Below are 26,601 nucleotides of genomic sequence, written 5' to 3' on the forward strand. Positions count from 1 at the left end.
CATTTGTGGTTAGATTATCATATTTTTTTATTGACAAAAATATAGGCTGCTTTGGCTGATTTTTTTATGCGCACATGTGCCCCTAAATATTTTTTACAGTTCGCACACACCTATTTTTAGTCGCAAATGCGAGTGAAACGCTCGCACTGTCGAGCGCTGCTGAATACTTTTTACACTAGTGTTGATCAGGTTAATCAAGATCGTCAGTTCCAGCTCAGCTTGTGTTTCCTTACGAAATATATTCATTAGGGATGCACTATATTGGACTTTTTGCTGGTATTTGATATGCCAGTGTGTAACAACTCATTTGACGGATATATCCACTTTTCCCCGACACATCATTTTAGTGATCATCAAGTCTCTTTTTCTATACATACAGACTCTTATCATGACGGCCCACCATACTTATCAACGTATGTAATATTCATCCATTGTGCAAACTACGAAAAAGCATGTTGGCTGATTCTGTTCATTTTAAGGCTGTTATTGGTACCGATACCAATATTATTGTGCACCCCTAATATTCCTGTTCCCAGCTCCTGGTTGGTTGTTGTTTTCACTGCAGATCACAATGACATGAAACAACTTTGTAGAGTGAGACCAGATGCTCTAAGTGTGAATACACTGAGCACTTTTAACATCAGATACACAGTTTTAGCCTCTTCCTGCCTTGACTCATCTAAATACTGTGTTTACATGAGTTCATACAGCAGTGTTACTGTTAGGTATTTAGATGACTGTCTGTGTAAAGAAATGAAGTAGCATTGTGGTGCCTGAAAGCTCAGTTCTGATTCTGAAATGTTGGTGGTCACACGTAGGAGGAAGACTGGTGAGCACTGACAGGGATGAAGGAATCAGTGATGATGTACAACATGAGTTAATCGTTGTACTGTGAGAGTTTTGCTCCGACAGTCATTATTCTACAGTAATCCTTAAATTTACATGGACTGCTGATGCTTTGACTTTCTCTCAGTGACGTGGGATTCCTTCAGGTTATTATTGGATGCACATCTCTTTCCCCTCAGCACACACACACACACACACACACACACACACTGAGCATCAGAGAAAATCATTGAGAGTTAAGAGAGTGTCTCAGGTGCTTCAAAGGTGGATTGATCAGGACAGCTCAGTTTTCTTCAGACTCAATTGACCTTATTGATGTGGTGTTATCCTCCCAGCAGGACCAGCCTGTGTTGTTCATTACTGCGTGGAAACTCTTTATGAGATGGTTTAGAGCTCTGCAGACAATCGCTGCTGCACCAACAGTAAACAAACTTGCGCATGAGCTGCAGGGCTAAATGTCAAACTCGTGGACTGAGGTTACACAATGAGAGTGACCGCCCACCCTGCAGTCTGCAGCTCTCTGGCTTTAAGAAGACGAGGAGGTTTTCTTGCTGAGAACGTTTCCTTGCTTCTTGTGTTCCTGTGGAGTCTGGTGAGCGGAGGCTGCCAGGGTTAATGCTTCCAACCCCACCGGGGACGGCCAGACTAAAAGTGCACACACTCACATCCATCTCTTAGCATGTGTTAAGGTCGCTGGAGGACGCTGAACAGTTGGAAATTGTTGTGTTAATGGAAGTTTCAGTAGTTTGATGTGTGCTCATTTCCCGACAGCTATATGATCAAATTAAGTGATGAAAATAAAATTGGGGGATAACCACAGGGCTGCAGGAGCATTTAAAACTAAAAACAAAAGCTTAATTGTTCTGTTTGGTATCAGTTTAGGAGTCCCTGCTGTGTGTTATTTGGTGGGTGTTTTCCGTTATCTTAGTTAAGAGTTCTTAAAATGTTTAATTGAGTTACATGTTTGCACATTCAGCAGACTTGAAACAACATTAACATTAAAGTGATGATAAGTGTAAGTCCAGGATAGCTCTGTTTTGGTCTCAGCCAACTGCTGAAGGAAATATCTGGTTGTTTAGCTGCTAATGCTTCACAGTGTTCAACAGCTGCTTTCTAAAACCTTTGTCTGTCTGCTGACCGCTAGTGAACAGCTGCCTGCTGCTGGTGGAGATGATGCTTTGAGAGCGGTGAGCGCGAAACAAAGCATTAAAGTTATGTGCTGTACAACCACAACATTAAGCTGAAAGATGCTAAAATGCCTGGAAGAGCTGAGGGGAAACTTTATTTCAGGGATCATTCTCTTTGTGATTAATTTCTCATTACACATAGTCATTTGAAACACTGTTAGTATAGGAAAATTGATGAGTGTATCTTTAGGCCCTGATCACACAGAAAGCGTTTTGCAGGTTGCAAAACACAAGGCGCACCGCACTGCTTTTTGTTGGGGCACTTGTCTGCTCTGATTTGTTTTCTCAACTCGAGGAGTTCAGAGTGCTCCGGCAAAAAACGCCAGGCACCTAGAGCGCAGACACACGAGGCCTGTAGCAACGCAAAAACAGTGAGCAAAAAGCTTCGTTCTCATGAAAAACTATTACAAAAGCAGCTCCGACTGCTATAACACTTTCTGTGTGATCGATGCTTTAAAGGAACATACTTGTTTTAGATGTGTTAGTTGAGTATATGAAGGCTGATGGCTGAATTAAGTGTGTGAAGTTAGAAGCACAGAGAGACAGAGACCTTTGATATTTTTTATTACATGCATTTTAATATTGTTTGAATGGAAGCCAGAGGCTGCCTGTGGTAGCTCTCCTACTGTAATCTCTGTGTATCAGGATATTCTGGGTAAACTTTTAAATCAATAACTTTTTGTTATTTTTGCATCAGTACAATGAAGCACCTTGATTTACCAGGACTTTGTTGGATTAGCCCAAAATAAACATTTCTATCACATTGTGAAGGGGCTTAACTTTGACTTCATTATCTTCACATGGAAACGAGCTTCTCCTCCAAAATATAAAGGTGGTACAGAACTGCATCAAGCATGAGAACTTTTCATACTCTAGTAAGGGGTCTCTTAAAACTTTAAATACAATATGGAAAATGGATCATAGAACCTGTTTGACATTTAAACTCTGTTTCCACCAAACCCTTTCAGTCCAGTACCTTTGGAACCAACAGTGACCCTTCAGACATGGTGCCTAGACCCTCGGTCCGTTCAGACAGTTCTCTTAAATGTGGGCGGGGTTGATAGCGGTGACACAGATGGAAGTCTGCACCTGGTTTATCGTCCACAGAACGAGGCTGCACGCCCACATTTTCAAAACAAAATAGAACAGGCTGCAGTGAGAGTCTCTCTCCATGGGATATTTAAAAATAGCAGCTTTGTGCATTTAGTCCTTCTCAGGCAAGCTCAGGGGTTTAGTGTTGCTGTAGCCCACAGGAAGTGAGGATTAGAATATATGACCCTCACATAATCCGCTCCAAATTAATCTATATATTTAAAGTCATTACTAAAAGTGTGTGTCATATAGAAACTAAAGTGATGGTCAAAGTTGTCACAGTGAAATTTCATCAACTCATGCATTGAGCAACATAATGTCGTGTTCACACCAGACATGATGCGAATATTTGCATCGCATCACTCGCGTGAGTTTGAACGCTAGTATTTTGCATTGACTAACTACATATGCACAAATAACTAGTGTCATACATGGCGTCATACATACACGAACTTCCGCTAGTACGTCCTCAGCATCATATGTTGCCGGAGGATCTCAATGCTGATTTGCTACTGCGGCATGAATTGGTTGCTTAAGTTCAGTTTTTTTTTTAACACTTGCGAATAAGCGTATGTTGCGAAATCGCGCTACTCGCTTCATTCGTGCCGCTTAGTTTGTGTCATTCAGGTTGTGTTCGTTGCATCTAATCACGTCTTTACTTGACGTCTTTACTTTTATTGACTTCACATGTAATTCACTTGTAGCAGCGAAACATCCTTTCATTTTATACTTCTAGTTTACTCATGTATGAACAGAGGTTACATAAAAGCAGAGTGACCATCCTCTACTGACCAATCAAACTGCAGGGTTTCTAGCTCCACCTTTTAGTACCAGATCTGTGTGCTAGGTACCCCAACAGAGGGGGGACCAAACATGGGGACACTAAGGAACGCTTCTGTTGGTACCAACCACAACTTTTCGCTGTGGGAACAGAAACAATACATACAGAACTGAACCGAACTCGACTGCTTGATGGAAACAGGGCTTTAGAGGTGTGTGACAAAGGCAGATGGTGCTGTATATATGCACACAGTCTTTCCTTTGAATGCATCACCTTTTCTTTTTCTTGTATTTTCTGGAAATTAGAGCAGCACTCCATTAAAAACGTATGATAAGTGATTTCCCAGAGCCCACACTCACACTCCTGTTGGGATGAAATCCTTTTTGATCCTCTATTTATGTCTGGTTGCAGCAATCTTCCTTTTTTTTCCAAGCACACATCTTAGAAAATTTCATCTCAATTGCTGTCGCAGATGGAAGCTCCCTCCTCCCCCGTCCCTCCTCTTCCTCCTCACATACAGGTATTTAAAGCTCCAGCTGCCATGTTTAGGTGGCTGTGATGTAACTGGTGGGATTTCAAATGTAATTCTGGTGTCGAGGAGGGACCGCTCTCGTAAATGTTTGATGAACGACGAGGCACTCTGCTCGGACTGCCCAGACGTTTCCAGGGCTGCCCGCGGTGGAAAGGGCTTTTTAAAGAGTCGCCCATCTCTATCAGGGCCAGGTGGGAGCCCAAGGGTGCACACGATTCAGAGGGAGGTTACCATATCCATACAAGTGTGTGCACTTCTGCCAGTGCTCGCACACATACAGATGTGTCCTGTCTTTCATCTTATTTCCTTCACTGGCTCCCTGCCTCCACTCGTGTTCCTCTGAGAGTACTGTATTACTTTTTATTGGACATTTATCCCATTTGGCAGGTGAAGTCGCCCACTTCTCACTCCTGCACAACCTCTCAGACGCTCCGCCAGTCGTAAACACAGCCCCGATATGACTGGGCCCGATTCCATCGCTTATTATCATTTATTTAAGATCTCAGAGGCGGGGGAATGCCGGTGGGCGGCCCTGACAGCGAGGCAGCAGAGCGTGGCGTTTTACCATCTGGGCCACACTGGGATCAGCGCAACACGAGTGCCTGATCTAGATACATCACTAGCCATCAACGGCTTCAAGACACTCGCTGCTTGTCATACAGGACAGGACGGGCGACAGAACGCTCGCCCCGCAGCTAGCATGATAGCAGGAGCCTCTGTCTCCCCCCTCTCCTCCTTCGTCTCTCTCTGTCTCTGTCAACAGAGCACAATATGGACGAAGTCACGCTGCTGCGATTACTGCAGCTTAAAGAGATACTTAAAATCTCCCTTTAAGAATCACAATCACTCTGTGGGCTGGAAATTGGCTGTAAAAAGTTTGTTGTGACTCGAATGTCACAGAGCATGATGGCTGAGGGCAACTTTAATTCACGTCAGTCACAGGAGTTCAAAAGTGACAGTGAAAGAAAGGCATCGAATGTCCACAAAGACCTGTCAGACCTCTCCTGCAGCATAAATCATTTCTCTGCTCTCCGTCTGTTTGCACAGTCTAATCCAAACACTCCAAATTCGTCACTTCTGTCTCAGTCATCATGCACGACCCCGTTAAGCTCCCAAGTTGATGTCTGTGTGAGTTTGTGCACATGACAGCCTGATCCTTTAAAAAATAATATTTTAACCCATTTCAGTCTTCCTCAAGCTGGGAGAGGACCGTCCTTATTAGGCTTGGATGATATGACAAGATCATCTCTCAACATGATAGTGGTTGGCCATGATATGATCCTCAGGTGTCCATGATAACAGAAAGATAGAGCTGTGCCATATCACTTCCTTCATTATAATATTGGTATCATTTTTACTGTGATGTGAAAAATTTATATCATGATATTGGCAATATTTTGACTTGTTGACATATTGACGGTGGTTCCAAAAAGAGGAGGAGCTTCAGTAGTGTGTAATAAAGTGTGGCGTCCGCTCAGAGGGAACTCATTCAGCGGCTCCTCTGGCAGCAGCACAGTGATTCTGTCTCCTAACAGCCTGTCACAGGTTACAGCCTGATGATCAGAGATGATTTATATATAGAGATCCCAGGGGACATTTGGTTAAATGTGTAATTAGTGTTAGATTTGATTTAGTTGAACTATTAATATTGTTTTTTTTACTGAACATTAAAAGCAAACTGTAAAAATACATCACTGATTCTGTTGCCATTCAATCTTCATAAATTAATAATAAAATAAACTTTTTTTGGACAAATTTGTCATACCGTCAAGAATATCTTTATTGTGATATTATTTTAGGACCCTACCGCCCACCCCTATAGAAAGATATTCAATTATGCAATGCCTGTTATGAATTTTGTGTTGTATTCAGTCTCTTTTTCTTGCTCTCACTATGCTTACCACCATTGTTGTTGTGTATCCAAAAAAGAGTAACACCATGTTAGCATACGTCTGATGCTGTGTATAATTACCCAGTAGTCCTAATTCCAGCAGGAAAGATGTTCGTTCTCATTAGCAAAAATATTCAGAATGTGCCTATTTGGTGATTCTTTGGTTGTACACCAAATGAGAAAGACAGCCAGAAGACAAAGACGAAGCAGTAAACAAGTCGTGACTTCAGATGGAAGCATTGCAAATCTCCGCCTCAATCTTTAAACTCACCGTCCAATAAAATACACAGGTCTGCTACTGACTCCATCCACAAAGAGCAAACGGACCTAAACTCTGACTGGGTGAGCAATCAACCCTCAATCAGGCGAGCTGGCTGTATCGGAGCGGTCAAATGTGTTATTGAATAGAAATACAGCATGCCCCTGTGGAAAACAGCTCTTACTGCCTGTTCACTGGGACCACTCTGTGGCTACACATTGGTATCTCTAGTCCATACATATTGGTATCTATGTGTGTCTCCTTCTCAGCTTTTTTTGGACCATAATTTTCAAATATCGCTGTTTTTCTTGAAGCAATATAGTCAGTAGAGGAATTTCAGTATCACCCAACTCTAATCCTTATCCTATTCAGATGTAAGAGACACGTGAGAGTGTCCTCACCACAACAACATTTTGTTCAAATGCCAAATACGACATGTGTTTATGTTTACTTGACAAGGAACCCTTTTGGCCCTGCACCTTGTTACTGTTGATGAAAGTAGCGCGGCAAAACCTCTTAGACTTTGGGGAAGTCCAAGTTGATAGCTTTTGAAGAAGAACGGTGATATTCTCAAACCTATATTCCCTTATTCCATTAAACAGAGAAATACAACCGAGCACTTTCTGAATTTAAGTTTCTTTTTTTCACCAAACTAAGACAAACTTAATGGCCTTGTTTACTCATTCAACACGCACTTCATTCAAACTGAACTGGAACAAAATGAAACTCTGTAAAGCTGTCTTGGCGAGTCTTATCAGTCCTTTAGTTAGTCAGTCCACTGTTCCAACAGTCACCAGCTCTGGTTTGGTTAAAATACAGCCTTAATTCACAGAGTTAGATGTGAAAATAAACCCTGCAGTCTCTCTGCTTTCACAGTTCAGCTGTTTATAGTTGGTCCTGTGACGCTGATGTGTGTTTTTGACGATACCATTGGGATTTCTAAACACTAGACTTGCACCGATTAAAATCTTTTGGGCCGGTTTGCAGAGTGTTTGGATGGCCGATTCTGATTTCATTTTTTTCAAACCGCTTTACAGCACACAAGATATTGCAATATTTTCTATCTTTGTTTTATTAGAACATTTTAGCCATGATAGAACCAGCTTTTCAATAATCAAAAACACTAATGGTCGGTGATAAGTAGTGTTTAACTTTTGATTGAACACTAAATTAAAACCCTCGGCGTATACTGCAGCACAATCAAACAGGTGCGCAACTCAGAGCATCAGAAGTGTCTCTGACACCAGACTCAGAGCGGACCGGTGGAACTGGAAAATGCATATTTTACATCAATAAAATCTATTTTATCATTATTTTGAGTCACATTGTTGAAAGAATTTAGTCGTCTGTGTTCAAGCAGGATAATAGCAGGTCTCAATTATGCGTCGGGCTTTCTATTTCCTTGTTGGAGATTTTTTCTTTTTTTAATTACTACTTACGTTTTTCAAGTGATTTCCCAAATTTGTTGTTGAGTTGTGATATGCCAATTGCTTTTGGCACATCTGGCACTCTGCTTTCTGGGGGTTGTCGGGGCATATTTTAAAGTGCAACCACACATCTGATGACCTCTTGGACATGTCTGCCAGCTCCCCCAAAAAAACGGAAAAAAGCGCCGAAGCTTCAAATTGTATTTTTTCACAATCGAATCCCGTGCCATCGAACGAAGCTTCGAAGCTTCGGATTGTTTGGGTCAGCCCGAATAAAAACAGATAAATGAAATAATAATTCTTAGTGTATAGCATTTGTGGGTAATTTCTTGAATAGACACAAAAGTAAAAATATCTCCTGTGGAAAATTCACACAGGTCTTCAGGACGTGCGCCTCGCCTTCTCTCTTTTGATGTGTGTGCGTGAATGATCAAGGTGAGAAGCCGCCCATGTTTCACTTCCTCACATCGCCCAAGCCGTGAGTTACACGTGTGTGTGTGTGTGTGCGTGCTGCTGATGTTACACAATGTCAGTCATGTGACACGTGAAAACCAGCCCGATTCCGAGCACTGCTGATGAATCGGTGCAAGTCGGCTAAATTCCCTGGTATACCATGATACCAAGAATCAGAACGTGGTCATATGAATCATTCTTGTATCAGTCATTTGTAATAAACAGTCATTTTGGAAGATAATGACAGATGTTTAATTCACTTGTTTAGCTTGGAGGTCTTCTTGTTAAACTGCAAACTGAACGACACTCCATTTTATCCTGATGGGAGCTGCTCCAAAACAGTTGTCCATCAAGACTTTCATACAAGTGTAGAGTGCAGTCGTACTCTGTCTGCATGTTAATTTGGTTTTCTCAAGGTTTTATTTTGCATATATCTTTACACTTTGCTTTATAATAATCATCTGACATCAGCAGGAAGCAATGAAAGTCCCCATAAAATGAAGAATGTCTTTTTTATTGAAGACTCTGTTAGTCAGGACAGCTTCCAGAACGAATGTGCTGATGAAAATTCATAAGCCGTTTGAATCGTAGTGTAGCAGCCAGGATTTTGAGAGAAAGAAAAATAGAACAGGGACTACAAAGGAGGACATATCTGGTTTAGTTACATCAGGCACAAGTATTTTTATTCCTAAATTCTCCTTTAGAAGTGTTGCTTTACTTAAAAGCCACTGTGCAGCAGTTTTGACAGTGTAAACGTTTTGAATTTAAGTCTTAATGAAATCCAATTTAACAGCTGCGGCCAGTCACTGTTATGGTTTTGTTGCATTCCTGTGCCCACTGAATTGGCCTTCTGATTTAAAATATGATTCAATTGAGTGTAGTTAGTTGTACACGTTAAGCCTGTATTACCTTTGTGATGTGGTGTAAAATACTTTGAGCAGCTTCACAACAGTAGATTTTGAGGTAATGTGTCCCGCTGGACTTCCTGCTGACGGCCGTTGCACTCATATTATTTTCTGGGTTAGCTCTATGAAAGCTTTATGGAGCTTTAATGTAAGACTTGGCAGCAGTACAAGCTGAGTGGGTGAGTGAAGGGTTCACTTCGGCCCCTTTGGGTGTTGTCCGCCCCGTCTCTGTCCTCCTGGCTACCTCCTCCTGAGACCTGGACATTGTAAGCAAATGACACAGAGTTTAAAACACGAAGGCCCACCACTGACGTAACACAGCTGGGTTTCCCTTCGCCGAGCCTGAGCTGCTCCTCCGTTTCTTTCTTGTTGGGTCCCAGGCAGCTGCGACTTGTCGTCTTGTGTGCATTTTTAATTCCGTCAGAGCTGTTTAACCATGGAGTACCTCGGCGGTGCCGAGCATCTGCTCTGTGAAGGGACTCTTCAGTGCATTTATCCCTCCCCGTGCAAAGAGCAAGGACTGGAGTGTCATCTAAATTTGATGGCAGCCCGCACTGTTGTTGCTCGCACCCAGGGAGAGCAGAAAAGTGAAAAATAGGTCCTTTCCTCGCTGTTTCTCTGTATGTTTGAAATATAAATGGACTCTGCTTTAAGCTCGATTTTATAGTCTGTTTAATGCTGCTGCCTGAATGGGAGGATGAAATGGCTTTTGTTAATCAAGTCAGAGGAGGATTATGGTTAAACATGTTGTCAGGGTCAGTGAGGGAGCTAATTAAGCGAGGTTTAGTGATGAGATGACTTCCTGTTTTCACGTCTTTGTTTGAGAGCTGTGCAATTATTTTTATGTCATCGTGTCTCTTTGTTTTCTTGTTTTCCAGAAACCTGCTGGACAGAGACACGTTCTCCAAGTCTGATCCAAGTAAGCCTTTTTGCTATCAAACACACACACACACACACACACACACACACACACACACACACACACACACTGTAGCTACCAGCAGGCCAAACACACAGCACACACCCAGTCACGTGCACATTAAATTCTGCAGACAAACAGAAATATCCACAGACAAACATCCACCACATGCAGGCAGATTTAAACTGTACCAACGTGCATGCATGCACTACACATGGACACACACACACACAGACACAAACCCACACACACATACGCACACACACTCTGCCTCGCCTGTGTGAATCAGTAGACATTTGCATATGTCAGGGGTCGTATTCGTCACTGTTCTCCCTCCCAACGTGAGTGAGGGGAACCAGATCATCCTCACACACAAACCAGCCACTTCCCTCCTACGGATTAAAGGACACACACACACANACACACACACACACACACACACACACACACACACACACACACACACACACACACACACACACACACACACACACACACACTCCTCACTCCCTTGACAGCAGGGGTTCAATTTGCCAACTGGTCCAGTGGTTTTTAAAGGCCCAGTCTGCAGTACAACTGTAATTTGCCTTGATAGAGAAAGGTAAAGTGCAGGATTGAAAAAGTTTTAAACGTGCAAACTGAGTTCTCATTTTTAGAGAATGGTTTTGTCTCTACCGAACATGTAAACACCAGAGCTGGCTATCAATCCTTAATTTGTTTTTTAAACTGACTTGCGTGACACAGCGCATGGAAAACTGTTAAATACCAAAAGCTGGCATTTAATGTCAGGAGCAGAACGCCGAATGTGTCACACAGCTGATCAGCCACAGGGTCCACCTTCACCGCCACGTGAGGTCATAAAACAGTCATCGAACATTAAGCTTTGATTGTTGATGCTGTCAGGTGGAACAGTGAGGTCGGTCCTCAGCACCTCTGTCCTGATCACCTGTGCATGTCGTGGAAGACGGCAGGCTACAATTGGTCGATGATTGGTTGGTTGATTGATTGATTGATTGACTATCACCACCTTTTACTACTTATACCTACTTAGATTTACTTTACACAAAACTCAGACCAATCAAACTGTAAAACTAGGCCTTGCTGATCAAATATAGATCTAGTTTTTTTTTTTTTTTACTGTACTGCCTATCACTCACCTACAATGGTTTCAGAAACATATTTCAGTGCCCGTATTAGCTGTAAATGCAAGAGTTTGTGAACAGGAAGTGGGTGCCATATGCTTTCCTGCACAGTGAGAATGGAGGCAGAAAAACTGAGATCAAATGATCAAATCTAAACCAAGATTCTTTTACTGCGCAGTTTGTTTCTGTGTGCGTGTCAGCTGCTGTTTCACTGTAATACCAGGTCGTTTCTTATCAGCCGGGCTGCCATAGTTTCAAATGAACGTGTTTGCATTAAGTCACCCATCAGTGGGAGCAGTTATTGGTCCAGTGTGGGGCAGTGCATTCTGGTAGTCGTAGGTTTTCTACCTCCGGGGTAAAGCGTTGTTTTTCTCGGTCTTCTCTGGTTCTGTTGCATCCATTTTAAAAGTATTTGTGTCTTTCTGTAGCAGAGACATCCTGGTGTTATTAAAAGAGCATCTCTCCAGCGATGAAATACTTCTTTAATGACCAACTAATACGATACAGATTCTCAGAAGACTTTTTTTATTACCTGAATATTTTGGTTCAAACATTTACCCACCAGTGTGGTGGATAGCCTTCTGAAATTTACTCACCAAAATGGAAAATTTGGGGCTTGCTGGGTGTCAGCTTCAGACCCTGGTTTCAATCCTCAAGTTAGTAAAAACTTCAAAAAAGTAGTGCTCGGTTATCTGAGCAAAAACTATCTTGTCAGGATGATTGTTAAAATTGAACCTCAGCCTGACTGAATGCTGAGAGCAGAACGTCTTATACTCCCGTACACATGCACACGTGCACTCGTACACACACAAGCTTGAAGACTGTAAAGTAGTTCCTTGCTGTTTTCATCTATCGTGCCAGCTTTGTTTTCTGTAACGGACTGTGACAGTCCTCCTGTCTGTTAAAAGCCCTCTAAAAATAAAAAAACATGACAGGAAGAGAATTCTCTGAGTTATGATGAAATGATAAATTACCCTGTATTCATCTGGGGTTTGGTTACCAGACATTTTTTAAGCATCACCTTGCTTCAGTCCCAAAATATCCCGCTCTTTGCCACCTGGGTGCTGCACAGCGAACCCAAAGGTGTTTTAAGTGTTGGCCGGTGTGCGTGAACCCATAACTGATGAGCTTCCAGAAACGCGGATTGGACCTTTAAGTGTCAGACGGTGGGAGAGGAGGATGAGCATCCCCGCCCGCACCAACATTTATGCAAGGAGGCACTTGTGCTGCGTCCATGTCTCTGCTCTGCTGACAGCACTGGCCCCAGTCACACAGCATTAGACCGCCTCAGCAGAGCCACACACACACACATACACACACACACACACACACACACACACACACACACATCCAGGGCCTCGGGCAGGCTCACGCACCATATTCATATTAGCTTATAAAGCTAGACAACAATCCCGTGTTTTGTTTGTTTGTTTGTTTGTGTGTGTGTGGGTGTGTGTGCAGTAACGTGGACGTGCTTTGATCAGTGGGCTTCAGCAGATTGGAAAAGGGCGTTTAGCAGACGGGAGTGTTATCAAAGTACACACCGTCAGTATCTCCTGCATTCAAAACAGAGATAGTGTTGGCCGTGTTATTGTCAGGGTTTTACCTCATTATCAGCCCGTGAATAAAGAGTTGAAAGTACGGCTGTACGAATGGCGAGGATGCATCGCTATTTACAGGCGTTTGATTGATGTATTGCTATCCCCGTCCACACAATAACGCGGAGACCATGTGTCATCTGATGCTTCATTGCAAGATTAAAGGATGACTGTATATTGAAGCAGCTGAGCCCAGGCCCGCTGCACGCCACCCACAATGCAACATATACAACATCCAGACTGACAGCATGGCTGCCGTCGCACCAGACGCAGGGTAATTAGGACACTTGTTTTTCTGTGTTTGCACTCAAAAACAGTGTGACATTTTCAACACGGCCGCGAGTCGCACAAACAAAATGTTGGTAATAATATAGCGTATCTGAGCGCGGCAGGAGCTTCGCTCTGAAAGATGGAAATGTCAGTTTTCAGAGGAGAAAAACTGGGATTCATCAGATAGGATGATTTTCACACACAGTCACAACTGTTAATGAAGCCATGATTAAATCAGTCATGTTACTTCATCAGTCGGTGGTAGCTCATACATTAAGTCAGGCATAAATTTACAATTAATGCTGTAATTAATGATAATGCAAGTCGCCTCAGCTGAGGGTGTTGCCTTCATAATCAGATGACACAAGTTGCACTCAAGTTCTTTTTTTATAGCGTCTGATTGCATCAGGTGTTTTTTTGTCCCTAAGACCCTGATATAGAGTTTTTATGCAACATATAAATAGTGTTTTCTTCCCTTTGAGCTTCAGTAGTTGTGTTTCCATCTCTCTCTTTATGAAAAATGAAGAAAATATAGAAAAAAGTTTTTACGCTTTGGGAGAGGTGGAAATATTGGTGTATTGATAAAGGGTAAATGCGACTAAGTGGTACAAACTCAGCAAATAAATGATGACGTACAGTCATCTCATAGGCCGCTGCAGGCTCTCTGTGTTGTTGCTGAAAGGCAAACATGTCAGAACTCCTCCAGGAGCACAGAGCTGTAATATTTCAATCAGAAGAGACAGGAGAGTGAAGTAAAGATAATATTCCATACAGAACGTGAGTGAATAGATTAACAGATGATTTGTGCTGATTAAGATTTAACAGAAGTCTTTGGACACCAGAGGGAGATATTTTGTGATCGAGGACATCTGAGTGGCAGCAAGATAAATCCCTCCATGGAGTCCAGACAATGGTTGTGGCTGATGACTCTGAGGATGATGAGGCGGATGAGGCTGATGAATCTGTAAAGACTCTGTGGTGATGGGAAGGTGGAGGGTGCACACGACTGCGGCAAGAAAGAACCATATTTAAAATGAGGAGCAGTGAGATGATAGGCTGACAGAGAAGGTGTGTCACTGTGCTATTGGTTGATTGTTAATCAGCTGATGACTCTTCTGAGAGCCCCGGACAATGACAGCTCGAGATAAAGAGTGACCATGTGTGTGAGGAGCAAATGGCAGGGTGAGAAAGAAAACTTACAGCCTGAGCATGCAGAGTATTTTCTTCCTGACTGAACTTTGGCTAGAGCTTCATTAGTTGTCCAACATTCTCTCCGTTATTACACATCCGTTATTGTCCTTTGTTTCAGGGTTTGACTTAATAATGTCATCTCTTCATGAATCTTTGGTCTGAGCTGGACTTTACAGATCAGTATGTCTGTAACCACTGAGCTATAAAACCTGCCCAGCTCACCAGCCATGATGTGCATCCCCATGGATGCTCTTCCACCAACACAGACCATCTTAGTGGACACTTAGCACTCAACACGAGCTAACAGGCTCATGTGTTTGTATTTTTCCTTTTCTTTTCCTTTTTAGTGCTTTTGTGTGACCAGAGAGGACAAGGACACACAGAGGTTGTTGTTGTTGTTGTTGTTGTTGTTGTGGCCTTTCAGAGTTGGCGATCGTTGTTGCTCAGGTGGAATGGGTTGGAAACGGGTCGCTCTGCCTTCCTCATGAGGCGTTTTTTTAAAGATAATTCCCAAAGGATGGAGCTCAGATTACAGCAGTAAATATCACCTATACCAAACAGAGCAGTGTGTGGTTTGTTAGTGTAGATATCAGAGAGAGGACAGACGATTATTAAACAGCTGAAGTGCAGATCGACGTCTTTACTCCATTTGTTTCAGATGTAGCAACTAGATTGGATTTCACCCACTCTTTCTAAAACAGGTTGTCTTCCTAACGTTGTGATTACTGAGTAGTTTCAAAACAGAGATGAACTAAATGAGGTTGCAAAATATTCAAGACCTAAATAAGGTGTAAATCTGCAGCACCGTCCAGTCAGCTAATGCTATACAAAGTAAATGTAGCATCATGAACTGTAACACAGGATAAATCGGCAAAAAGAAAATTAGGTGTCAATCAGTATCTTATATTTTAAGGTCTGACTTCATGTTTTGTTTTTACATGTGCCGGCCTGCCCGATATCAGCATTGTTGCCACATACTGATTTTCTATTTTCTGGGCTGGACTGTTCATTAGGAGTGGTGGTTAAAGATATTGTGCGGATATTCAGAGCACCACACTTTCGAGCACAGAGCGTACTCTAGGCAAAGATGGAGCAGCAGAATGCAGAAACTGAAACTTAATCGTTCATTCATTCATTAAAAAATAGAGAGCTCCGTTTCCTCAAACGACAGCGGTGTCGTTTCAAATTACAGCAGATGAAACCAGCAGTGTTCCCATGGAAACCATGCACCCTGCGATCCAGAGCCAAATCTAAAAGTTTGCATTAACTTGCCTCTGCAGCAGCTGCTCCTCTAATCCAACAATCAGCTCTGATCAAGCTGACCAAAAACTGATCAACTGATCAATTCTCTGCCCCACAATTCAAACTCAACAAACTGCTGCTGAGGAAAAAAATACATTAAGAGTTCTGCCTACGTTGCATCATGATCCACAACCTCCAGATTCAGAGAGGGGACATGGAGAGATGACAAAGGGATGCACGCACACGAAAAATATCCAAAGCATATGTTCTGTTGATTTTTGGCAGTAAGTTATTGTTCTCTTACAATGTTTAAGGGTGTTAAAGTCTCCTCCTACTCTTTTCTTCTGTTTATGTTATCTAAAATGTCTAAACTCGACTTTACTGACTTGTATCAGAGCAAAGGTGTTTTCACATTCCTCTACTGAAGGGGGTGATATCTGTGCATTTCCCCAAAATCTGAGATTCAAATGTGCACCAGGTGAGCTGGATTATGCACTGTAGGGACTTGCTCTATACTTTAGCCACTGCTGGCTGGTAATTGGCTGAAATGTTTGGACGTGTACTCAGAATCAGAAATGATCCCCAGTCTTTACCAAAGGTTTATATCATCATATGTTATTGCCTCACCAGTGTCCGTAATGTCCTTTTAACTTCTAATAAGTTTCAACACAAAGTTCAATAAATACAGACACATAAATCTCAATCTGAGCACAGATGAAAACTGTTTGCTTCCCTCAATAAGCCACACCTGTGCCTACTGGCATGAACTTAAATACACCATGGTCTCCCTCAGCCAGTGACAGAATTCAGACCTGTGGGAAACACTGAACCAATAAAAGATGCTAACGACACTGACTATCTGATATGTCTGATAATTGCTCACCAGAGGCCCAACGATACGATATTATCATGATACTGAAGTCACAATACAATATTATTGTCATTTCAAACATATTGCAATTTATTACCTTTTTTCACCTGCAGATTACGTCAACAAAGGAAAACTTTGTCAACATCTCTTATATCTAATGAGATAATGTTTTCAGTCTGTTCACCTCACCTTGAATACAAAGATTTTATTATTCCAGTAGGCTACCAAAAATTTGTATTTGTAATAATTATGTTATGTATTAAAAATATCAATACTTGGAGTCAGATACAGTGAACTCAGCATCGAAACAGTATTACCACACAAAAATATTGCAATACTATGCTGCATCAATTTTCACCTACCACTACTAGTTGTTGATTTTGGTGCAGGACAGACTCCACATCTGGGTCTGACTGAGGCTCAAACACGTACGTTAGCCATCTTGATGCACGCTGGTCTTTCAACGGTCGACAAAGTACTAGTCTCACAGCTGCAGACCTGTTTCCACACTTTGATTTAAAGCTGTGTCACAGTGGGAGAGAGCGAAACCTACGACAAGCTGCAGCGGTGGGTGGGGCGAGAGGCCAGATACAGAATTTTTGATTGAAAAAGAGTAGATCTGCTTCCAGCGCGTTTTCAGAGTTTTCTTTTTACTTTTTATGTGGAATAAACCATATATATCCATATATAAAATATTAATGGAGTAAGTAGTATTTCTGCCTGCTTTAAAATGTGTCTGGGGAACTTAAACTATGATTTAATCATGTTAACACACGTCCATCTTTAGCATTACCACAGTTCCACTGACTTTTTCATGATGTAAACATTTTACCAGTTGAAACAGATTTCTGAGTGTGTGGTCCCGGGGGTTTCAGAGTTGTGAGTGGCTGCCATGTGACAGATGTGTGTGTGAATACAGTAAAGGCTGCTAGAATGCAAATTAAATGTCATTTTAGTGCCAGCTGATTGCCTCGCTGTGTTTTCACTGGTGGTCCGTAATCAAAAAACACTCCAAGACTTCCGCGGACGGAGACGCTCGAATGTCACTAAGGAGGACTTTCTCTTCCATCCACACAAACACTCACTCACCCCGTCCCCATCCTCCCCCTCCCTCCCCAGCCCCTCTCTCAAATATCATCATGCTGCAAGGCAAAGTTCTAGTGACATTTAATTAGGGAGTTTTCCTCTCATGTTGGGGTCCGGGGAAAGAACACGCTCTCAGCAGACTTCTCAGTGTTTTTTTTTGTCCACCGTTAAATACTCTTCAATCAGTCTAACCCTCTCTTGTTTCTCTCCTCTCCTCTGTTTCTAATTCAACAGTTTGTGTGCTGTACACTCAAGGAATAGCCAACAGGGAATGGAGAGAGGTGAGTACAGGGGCGGAGGTGTGGGGGAATCATTTACAGTATAACCACTGAAAGCTTCCAAGGAGCTTAAATGGCAGCTGCCTTCAGAAAGTCATATCGGAGGGATACAATAAGTTTTTGGGCGGGCGGCCTGTGAGCCAGCTGACAGTATCTGATCAGTGATAAGAACATGAAAAGTAATGCTGTTTTTGTTACCCTCAGAAATGCAGGGTTAAGTCTTTTGGATCAATGTATTGGTCTTAATTTATCACATTTAACCCAGCATGCTGAGCCAATCACACGCAGGCGTCTCTTTTCAGAAGGTGTTTGATGACGTTGCTTTATCGTGTTTGTGTGACAGAAACAGATTGAGTGTGTGTAAACCAGGGGTCTTTTCAGGTCCTCTTAGTTCCCAGGAAGTGAGACTCAGGACTGGAGTTGTCTTAATTATATTTATGGTGTTGGTGTTCTTTCTCTGTGTTGGGGCTGATTGCATTTTGGAGCAGGTCTAATTATCCTTGGGTCTCTCTCAGATCAGCAGCCTGTTCCACTAAAGAGATTTTGTGAGCACTGCGTACATGCAAATTGCAAAAAGGGCAGCGTCATGTTTGACAAATAATTGATGCTTGCAAATTGCAGATTCATTTTTGGGTCCTACAGGGTCACAAGCGTTGTTTTAACGAGTGCCGAAATGAATGGGACGAAGTGTTCTCACTTTGTTAATTGCAGCTTACATGTTGTAAATTCTGTGGAAAAAGCTCCCGGTCTGGTTTTTTGAAGAATCTGTGCAGCCTCAGGATAGTTTTCCCGTGACTCTCTAATAGATTGAGGAAGCATGACGTCCCAATATCCTTCTGGCTGCTGAGCCAGTATCAGTCAGTCTTTAACTCTAATTAAGTAACTAAATGATCACATAAAGTGATTACTCATGTAATCATTTCATGTACACACAAACCATATATTAGCCCTGTAAAGCTGTAATGTTCATCTTAAGAAAACAAAATCGTTGGATGGATGAAAAATGGTGAATGAAAATCTGGTCGTTCTAAAAACTGTCCAATTTGTCCTGAGGGAGGCACTGACCACATTATCAGTGGCATCACAGCGGCTTATCCTCTGTGCAGTATCAATTTTTGGACATTTAAACCCAGCTCAGACTAGGGTTGCAACGGTATGAGATTTTCATGGTAGAATAAGCTTTAAGAAAATATCATGGTTTCATGGTATCACAGAATTGATTTTATTATCAGTCAGAATGAAAACAGAAAGGATTATTGTTGGTTGAACAAACATTTTAATACTATAATTGAAACATTTGTTATGGAAGTTTGTGTAAAAAGTCTCCTCTTAGAAAATAAGTAAAATTAAAAAGAGATTCTCCGTCCAGTTGCCTTTTTTTTCCAATATCGTAGAAAAGCACATGCTCACTTATGATAACCAACAACTTTTATATCATGGTATACCTTGAAACCGGTATATCCCTGCAACCCTAGTTCAGACCAAAGATTCACACTGAGATGAAACCATTTTAGAACGTTGAAAAGAAAAGTTGCAGCAGTGTGAACTGTCCCGTCTCAGCTGGACTCAAGCAGGCTGATGATGTCACTTGCAAGTCTTGTGGCTTGTCAATTAGGGCTGACTTCCTGAATCAATTTGATTTTGACTCACAAGGTCCCGATCAAACCCGATTTCCACTTTGATTTGATATCGATCTGATTTGGGATATTTCAGTCACAATACTGATTTTTGCTACAACGTGAAAGAGAATTTCAGAGAACTAATAATGTAAATTATACAAGGAAGTCTTTTTTAAAAAGAATAAATTCAGAACAGGATCAAAACTGAATATTTATTTTATTATTTATTTCTAGAGCAGCAACAGTAATATTAAAAAAAGCAAAGTGACAATATTAACTCACTAAACACTAAATATCTCACTGGGAACAAATCTGATATGTCAGTTAAATAAATCATTTTCCTGAAATCACAGTACTGAGTGAATTTTATGAAGAATAAATAACAGAGACATCAGTCAGTCTCAGTCCTCTGTCCTCTCTGCTGCTGACAAGAATCACTGCCTGTAGGTAAAGTTATGGCTCATAAACATGAAGATATTAGGCAAACTAGGCTGAGCCGTAATGTTGTGTTCACACTGGGAGCAAATAAAACAATTCACAGGAGTGAATTACATTTAAATTCAATGTAAAGATGCAAGTAGATGTGAATTCTTGCAGAGCGGCACGATGGACACAATGGATGTGAAATTGATTGAACTGATTCGTGCCGTGATAGCCAATCAGCAATGAGATCCTCTGTGGACGTATGACACTGAGGACATAACACAGTAAGTTCACTCAGTGATAAAGCGATTTCATGCACGTATGACGTGAGTTATTTGCTTGATGAAGAGAGTCAGCACAAAATATCCTAGCCTTCAAACTTAAAAATTCACATTTGGTTTACGTGAACACGACATGAGACATAAACAGTTGTTGTTTCAGCTTGTTAGGAACAATCTGCTTTTAGCTGTAAAGCCTCTGTGGGACTATGGACTGTGGACAGAGCAGACTGAAATATATCACTATAAAGTCATTGTTTACACACAACATGTGTCCTGTCTGTTGACCCGTATTTTCTCTGAAATCCAAAATATTTCCACACTGCTGATTTATTCCCGAGTAAACAACGTTATCTTCGTCATCTGTCTCTCGGCTGCTCGCCGTTATCTGCCTGCTGCTGTTTGACAGTGACACAGGATTTTAAAATAAAGGCGTGACCTGAAGATGATGATATAGATAGATGTTTTCACTTTGCATCAATAATATTGGATCAGTGATCATTGAATTGATATATTGATCCACATCGATGGATCATTACACCCTAACAAGTAGCTACAAGTTTCAGCTGGTTTCGTGGTGAATCATCAGCGCTTTGAAAGAGGAATGATATTAGACATGAAGCATTTGAGATGCAGCATGTTGGCATGTTGTTAGGCTTTGTTTTTTTAACAACAGTGTAATTTTTAATGTCTGATATACAGGACTGTTATTTCTTACATTATGTAGGGTTTTTCACTGGTGTTTTTCCAGTTTGTGGAATGACTCTTTGAGCTGCTAATCAAACATCACCCTCTCTCCTCTAGTTTGGACGGACAGAAGTCATAGACAACACCCTCAACCCTGACTTTGTCCGCAAATTCATCCTGGACTATTTCTTTGAGGAGAGGCAGAATCTACGCTTTGACCTGTGAGTTAACAATTGACTTATGCGTGTTGCTGTGTGTGTGTGTGTGTGTGTGTGTTGTGCGGGTGTGGGTGCCGCTCTGTGTGGAGCAGAGTCGAGCGAAGACTGAAATATTCATGGTCTGTGCAGAGGGAGATGTAAGTCTTCTCCCTTTTAAATAAAAGACAAGTTTTCCTGCCACTTTTTCCACCAGTGTTTCCATGTGAATTCATCTCATTCATACAATGCTTTGAGACAAAATAGGGCCACGCTCACACAGTGAATCACACACTTGGCATTTTGTGATGATTATGATCCATTTTCAGTATCGGTCATTTCTCCTCAGTATCCATTAAAAGACAAGTTTATCCTCACAGTTGGATGTAAACAGGATCTTCCAGCAAACAGTCACACGACCTACAAAAGTCGGTTCATTTTAACTGATGAAGACCTTGAACTCCTTCCTCTGTTAATTGTATTTTTATCAAATATTTTCCACCATTTTTTTATGAATTTGTTTTTGGCTGCTCTGCAGTGCAAAATAAGCTCTTATGAAAGAAACAAACAACCTCGTTTCAGCAGCAGATGCAGGAGATTGCTCGGTCTTAATCCTTTTAGACCTAAGTGCGGCTTTTGACACAGTTGATCATACAATTTTAATTGACTGCCTTAAGCACTGGGTGGGTATCTTCTGGGTCAGCACAGAGTTTTCTTAGACTTCAGCGCTCAAGCAGAACCTGCTTTGTTAAAACACAAGATTCTTTAACTACCACAGCAGACAACAAACACCTCAGGGGTCCCTCAGAGCTCATTTTGAGGCCCCATCATGTTCTCCTCCATTTTATTTTGTGATCATATAGGCAAGACAGTAACAGAATCCTGGTTTAAGGTTTGATAGAGTTTGATCTGAGGTTTAGAGAGAGAGGGGCAGTTTCTCCCTTAATCAACTTCTATAGTCTTGGTGTCCATGGTGGCTACAATCTGTAGTCTGAGCAACCGTTCCAGAGAGGGTGAATATTTGGCTGCTGGTGAGATGGAGGGAAGTTAACCACATTTTATCAATTTTTTTTCAGATATTTTATAAATATTTTCAAGAGATTTTATCAACTTTTTTTCATTTTAATAATGTTTTTCGGACATTTTATCACTTTTTTTGGAGATTTTATAAAAAAAAGTACAAATCCAGACATTCAAACATCTTATTAACATTTTTTCAGGCATTTTATAACTTTTATTAATGATAAGAATAAATTTATTAGTTATATTAACCTCAATGTTTTGCTTCACAGTTGGAGAAGTAATAATCCTGCAGCATCCTTGTGCACTCAGTATATGAAGCTGTTGCATTGTACGTCGTAGCCTGTGATTCAGTAGGCGCTGTCATCGTACAGTCTGCAGACATCAAACCTGATGTCGTACCCAAGTTTATTAGATCCATGTGGCACAGTGTAGCTGCACTAAACTTATCAGACTGATAAAGTCTCTCCGTCTGTCGGAGGATTAAAACAGAAAAGTATTTATTTCAGCTACAAACTGAATATTTACATGTTGTCACGACCACATCAGAAACACCTGGATTTGGAGTCATGCTTGTGTTAAAAGTTAAAAAAAGTCATATTTCCCCATGAAGCCCTAAAAGTCAAGCTGTCGGAGTAATTATGATAATCTGTATTTTCTTCTATTGTTCCAGCCTCACGCGTTTTCCCACGAGAGCTCATGAAATATGCAACCGCTCTTTTGTTTGTTTACTTGTTGGCCTGTCGACAGCCGGAGACACACGCTGCTTACAAGCTGTGGGAGGTCACACTGAAGGTCAAGGAAAGACGCTTGCCGTTGGTCCTGTAGGGCTGTGTGTGTGTCTGTGTGTCCGTGTGTAGGCAGTGTATTGTGTTCCCACTGTACCAACAGTGTGTGTCTGGTAATGTGTATATGTGTGTGTAGGCCTGTGCCTCAGCATGTAGGCATGTGTGATCAGATATGTAGAGGGATATTTGTGTGTGCGTGTGTGTGTGTGTGTGTGTGTGTGTGCGTGCGTGATGTGTGCATGTGCATGTATGTATGTGTGTGTGTGTTTGTGCGGCCCGGCCGACTCCCTGTAGGGCTCTTTGTGAGTGAGTGAGCATCAGGCCCCGTTACTGTCTGCTGGGCTGATGGCACTACGATCACTCGCAGCGAGGACATGGCTAGCACACACACATACACACACACACATACACACACACGTACGCACACACATACGCACACACACACAAATGTCTGCCTTCAGAAAAAGAACAAAATCTCCCAAACACACACAGACATGATCACTTTCTATTTATTTGTTTAAAAGGGATGATGTACATTAATCCACATTTAAACAAATACAAATGCATCCGAACTGAATCATCAGCAGTTCCTTTGCCAGATGTTAACAGGCTTCTGAGGATAATGAAAAAAATACAATAAGCATACCATATGTGTAATTTAATTTATTTATTGAACCTTTATTTCACCAAAAAAACTAGAGATGTACGGAAACCACTTTTTCCTTCCCGATACCGATTCCGATCCCTGAACCTTAGGTATCTGCTGATACCTAGTACCGATCCGATACCAGCACATAAAATAAAAATGAATGGGATATGAATTGTTGTATGTCTCAACTCCCAAAACTATGTAAAGTATTAAGAAATAAATACATAATAGTAGAATGAATGCCATAAAACTTTTTATTATTATTATTATCCAGTGTTGACACAGATCAAGACACAGGTTAAAGTGCAGCCACACAATTTGGTAAAAAAGACATTGTATTGTATTAAAAAATACAAGAATTTTCACCATTTGACTTAAAGTAAGAAAATTAAAAAATAGTGGTGGGGCTTTTACTCACCATAACTGCAGAGGCTACCAGCTTCATTTGAAACAGACTACATTATAAAAGGGTCGTAATTTATCATTCCCTCTGTTTCTTTATCTTTTTACTTATTATCTGCTCCCGTTAGCTTGATAAAGTTAATGCATGGCGCCGTCATTTCAAACTCAACACTTCCTGAACTTGTTTCAAATTAAAAGCCCCTTATAACCTCGGCTGAGAGAATCCCTCAATTTTCTAAATAGGCTTTTATTGTGAAACATTTGCAGGAACTTGTTGTGGAGAAATTAGTGACTTTAATGTTTACGTACGGTACTTCAAATGTAGCTCCTGCCGTCTGCTGGCGCTTTTTAGGTGACTACAACAACATTTCGGCTGGCACATGAACAGACACAGTGACTCAAATAATAGTAAAAGTAATAAAAATAGGACAAGAATAACCCGATGACATCACACTTGTGTAGTGTGTCATGTCTGTCGGCCAAGTCACGGCACGATTTTCTGACTCCACAATCGTGTAATGTGACATAGTGACTTTAAGAACGGGCAGAAAAGTCATGTAGTGTGCACCAGGCATAAATCCTCCTTTACCATTTCTCCCTCTTGCATGTCGCTCATTTTCAGTGTGTGACTGCAGCGTGTGCATGAGAGGGGGAGGGGCTGCTGTTGTCAGAGAGGGAGAGACAGAGAGAGAGGCGAGCGGAGCGGAGCAACGAGCGGAGCTTCAGAGCTGCTTTTCTGAAGCAAAACAAAAGTTTACATGTTCTAAAAAAAGAGAAAACATCGCATGTCCTGCGATGTGACTATCGCACATGCGCACATCGCGATGGCGATGTTCAAACGATAGCGTGAATATGTGTAATGATGTGAGGCATTACGTAGTATCGGATTGGTCATAGGCTGTACTCGGCGATGCCCGATGCTGCATTTTAGGCAGTATCGGAAGCATTTCTGATACTGGTATCGGTATCGGTATCGGTACAACTCTAAAAAAAACCTCTTGAGATTAAAAATCTCTTTTTCAGGAGTGTCCTGACCAAGACAGGCAGCAACATAAAATTAGAGACAGACAACAGAACATAAACACAAGGTAAAAAAATATACAGCTCTAAAACAAGCAATATAAAACACAAAATGAGATTACAAAAAGTCTGTTAATATATGCTGTAAGTGAACCATAAAAACAGGGGCGACTACACATGATTACAGAGAGCAGCTAAAACACACCCTGACATCGGCAGATAGATGATGATGATGAAAATTCCTGCAGCAGAGATTTGAAACAGTCGAGAGGAACCAGTGTGTGAAACTCTTAAGTCCCTCTGCACAAGATTCCACAGATAAGAATCTGCATACTTGTTTGTCAAACTCCATACGAACCTCCGGTACAGACAATTAAAATATGTTATGTGAACGGAGAGCAGAGACCCTTTTACTGTTAGTACACAGTGTGACGTTTTTTGGTGGGCGGGGCTTAGCTGGAGGCAAAACAATTCTCCTCAGATGTCAGCTAGTGCTAGCTGGTTCTCTTGGCTTGTTTCAAACAATGAAGATGATAAGATGATACAAGTCACTCTGAATAGGGAATATTCTGAAATATTCTCACTCTGGACACTCTGTCTGTGGAGACGGAGCAGCAGAGCACCGAGCGGAGTGAATGTGTGATTAACTTAACTGTTGGTTCATTCATGTAGAAATATAACGCTCCGTTTCTTCCACCAACAGGGCTCTCATTTTAGTGTAGAGCGTCAGACTGAATTTACCAACGCACCATGTCAGGTCACTCACTCTCCGGGACCGTGAGTGTTACTTGAATAAGTAAACACTGACCAACGGGTTAGCGTTCCAGAGAAATCCTATATTCCTCTTAATCCCTCCCCAGTTTCTGATGAGGTGGACATGATAACCCTTAACACACATAACGTTATTCATCCCTACAACATGAAATACTTTTTCCCTAACCTGATATGAAGTGTGCGCTGCACATGTGAGCATTTTTGATGATGGCCTCCGTCCAGTCCTTTGGTCTTATCACATTTAACTATAGTTGTCTTTGTTTTCGTTGCCGGGCAGTGGCGGCTGGTTTTGAGCCATGACTCCTTCTGTTCTGGCTCCCAATAACACAACAAGACAAACACATTTTAAGACTCCTACAGTATGTAGCCTACAGCCCTGTGGGGGAGAGGCAGCTTTACCTCCAGGTAATAACATGGGTCTGTTGCTATTTTCAATTTTTTGCTTAATGCACAGACATATTCTGAAATGTTAAAGACCTACAACACTGAGGTGAAAAGACACAGAGTACAGTGAAACATGTGCACAGTTTCCTCTCTGCCTCTCATGTTGAGCTGTAACATGCACACACACATAGATTTCTCAGATTTCTCCCAGAACCAGCGGTGACCCTGCTCTCCTCTGTCCTGAGGTCTGAAAGTCTTTTTACTGTAGCTCCTCACCTCCTCCACCTCCCCTCACTCCCACTCAGCGCCTCACATCCCTTCAGGACATTCATACAGCCAGACAGCAGCGAGCACCCCTCAAACCGCCAGCAACCGCACTGCTGCTGAACCATC

General features: G+C 41.7%; 1 protein-coding gene across 1 annotated transcript in view; it reads left to right on the forward strand.

The window, feature by feature from the left end:
* LOC126408332 (copine-8-like) overlaps positions 1–26,601 on the forward strand; it is a 96,353-nt gene that overhangs the window by 10,842 nt on the left and 58,910 nt on the right. The window contains exons 2-4 of the mRNA XM_050073833.1: positions 10,252–10,292; positions 17,927–17,973; positions 21,095–21,198. Coding sequence (XP_049929790.1) covers positions 10,252–10,292; positions 17,927–17,973; positions 21,095–21,198 — 192 coding nt within the window. The remainder of the gene's footprint in view (positions 1–10,251; positions 10,293–17,926; positions 17,974–21,094; positions 21,199–26,601) is intronic.

This window comes from Epinephelus moara, chromosome 20, assembly GCF_006386435.1.
Source record: "Epinephelus moara isolate mb chromosome 20, YSFRI_EMoa_1.0, whole genome shotgun sequence".
In the NCBI taxonomy this organism is placed as follows: Eukaryota; Metazoa; Chordata; class Actinopteri; order Perciformes; family Serranidae; genus Epinephelus; species Epinephelus moara.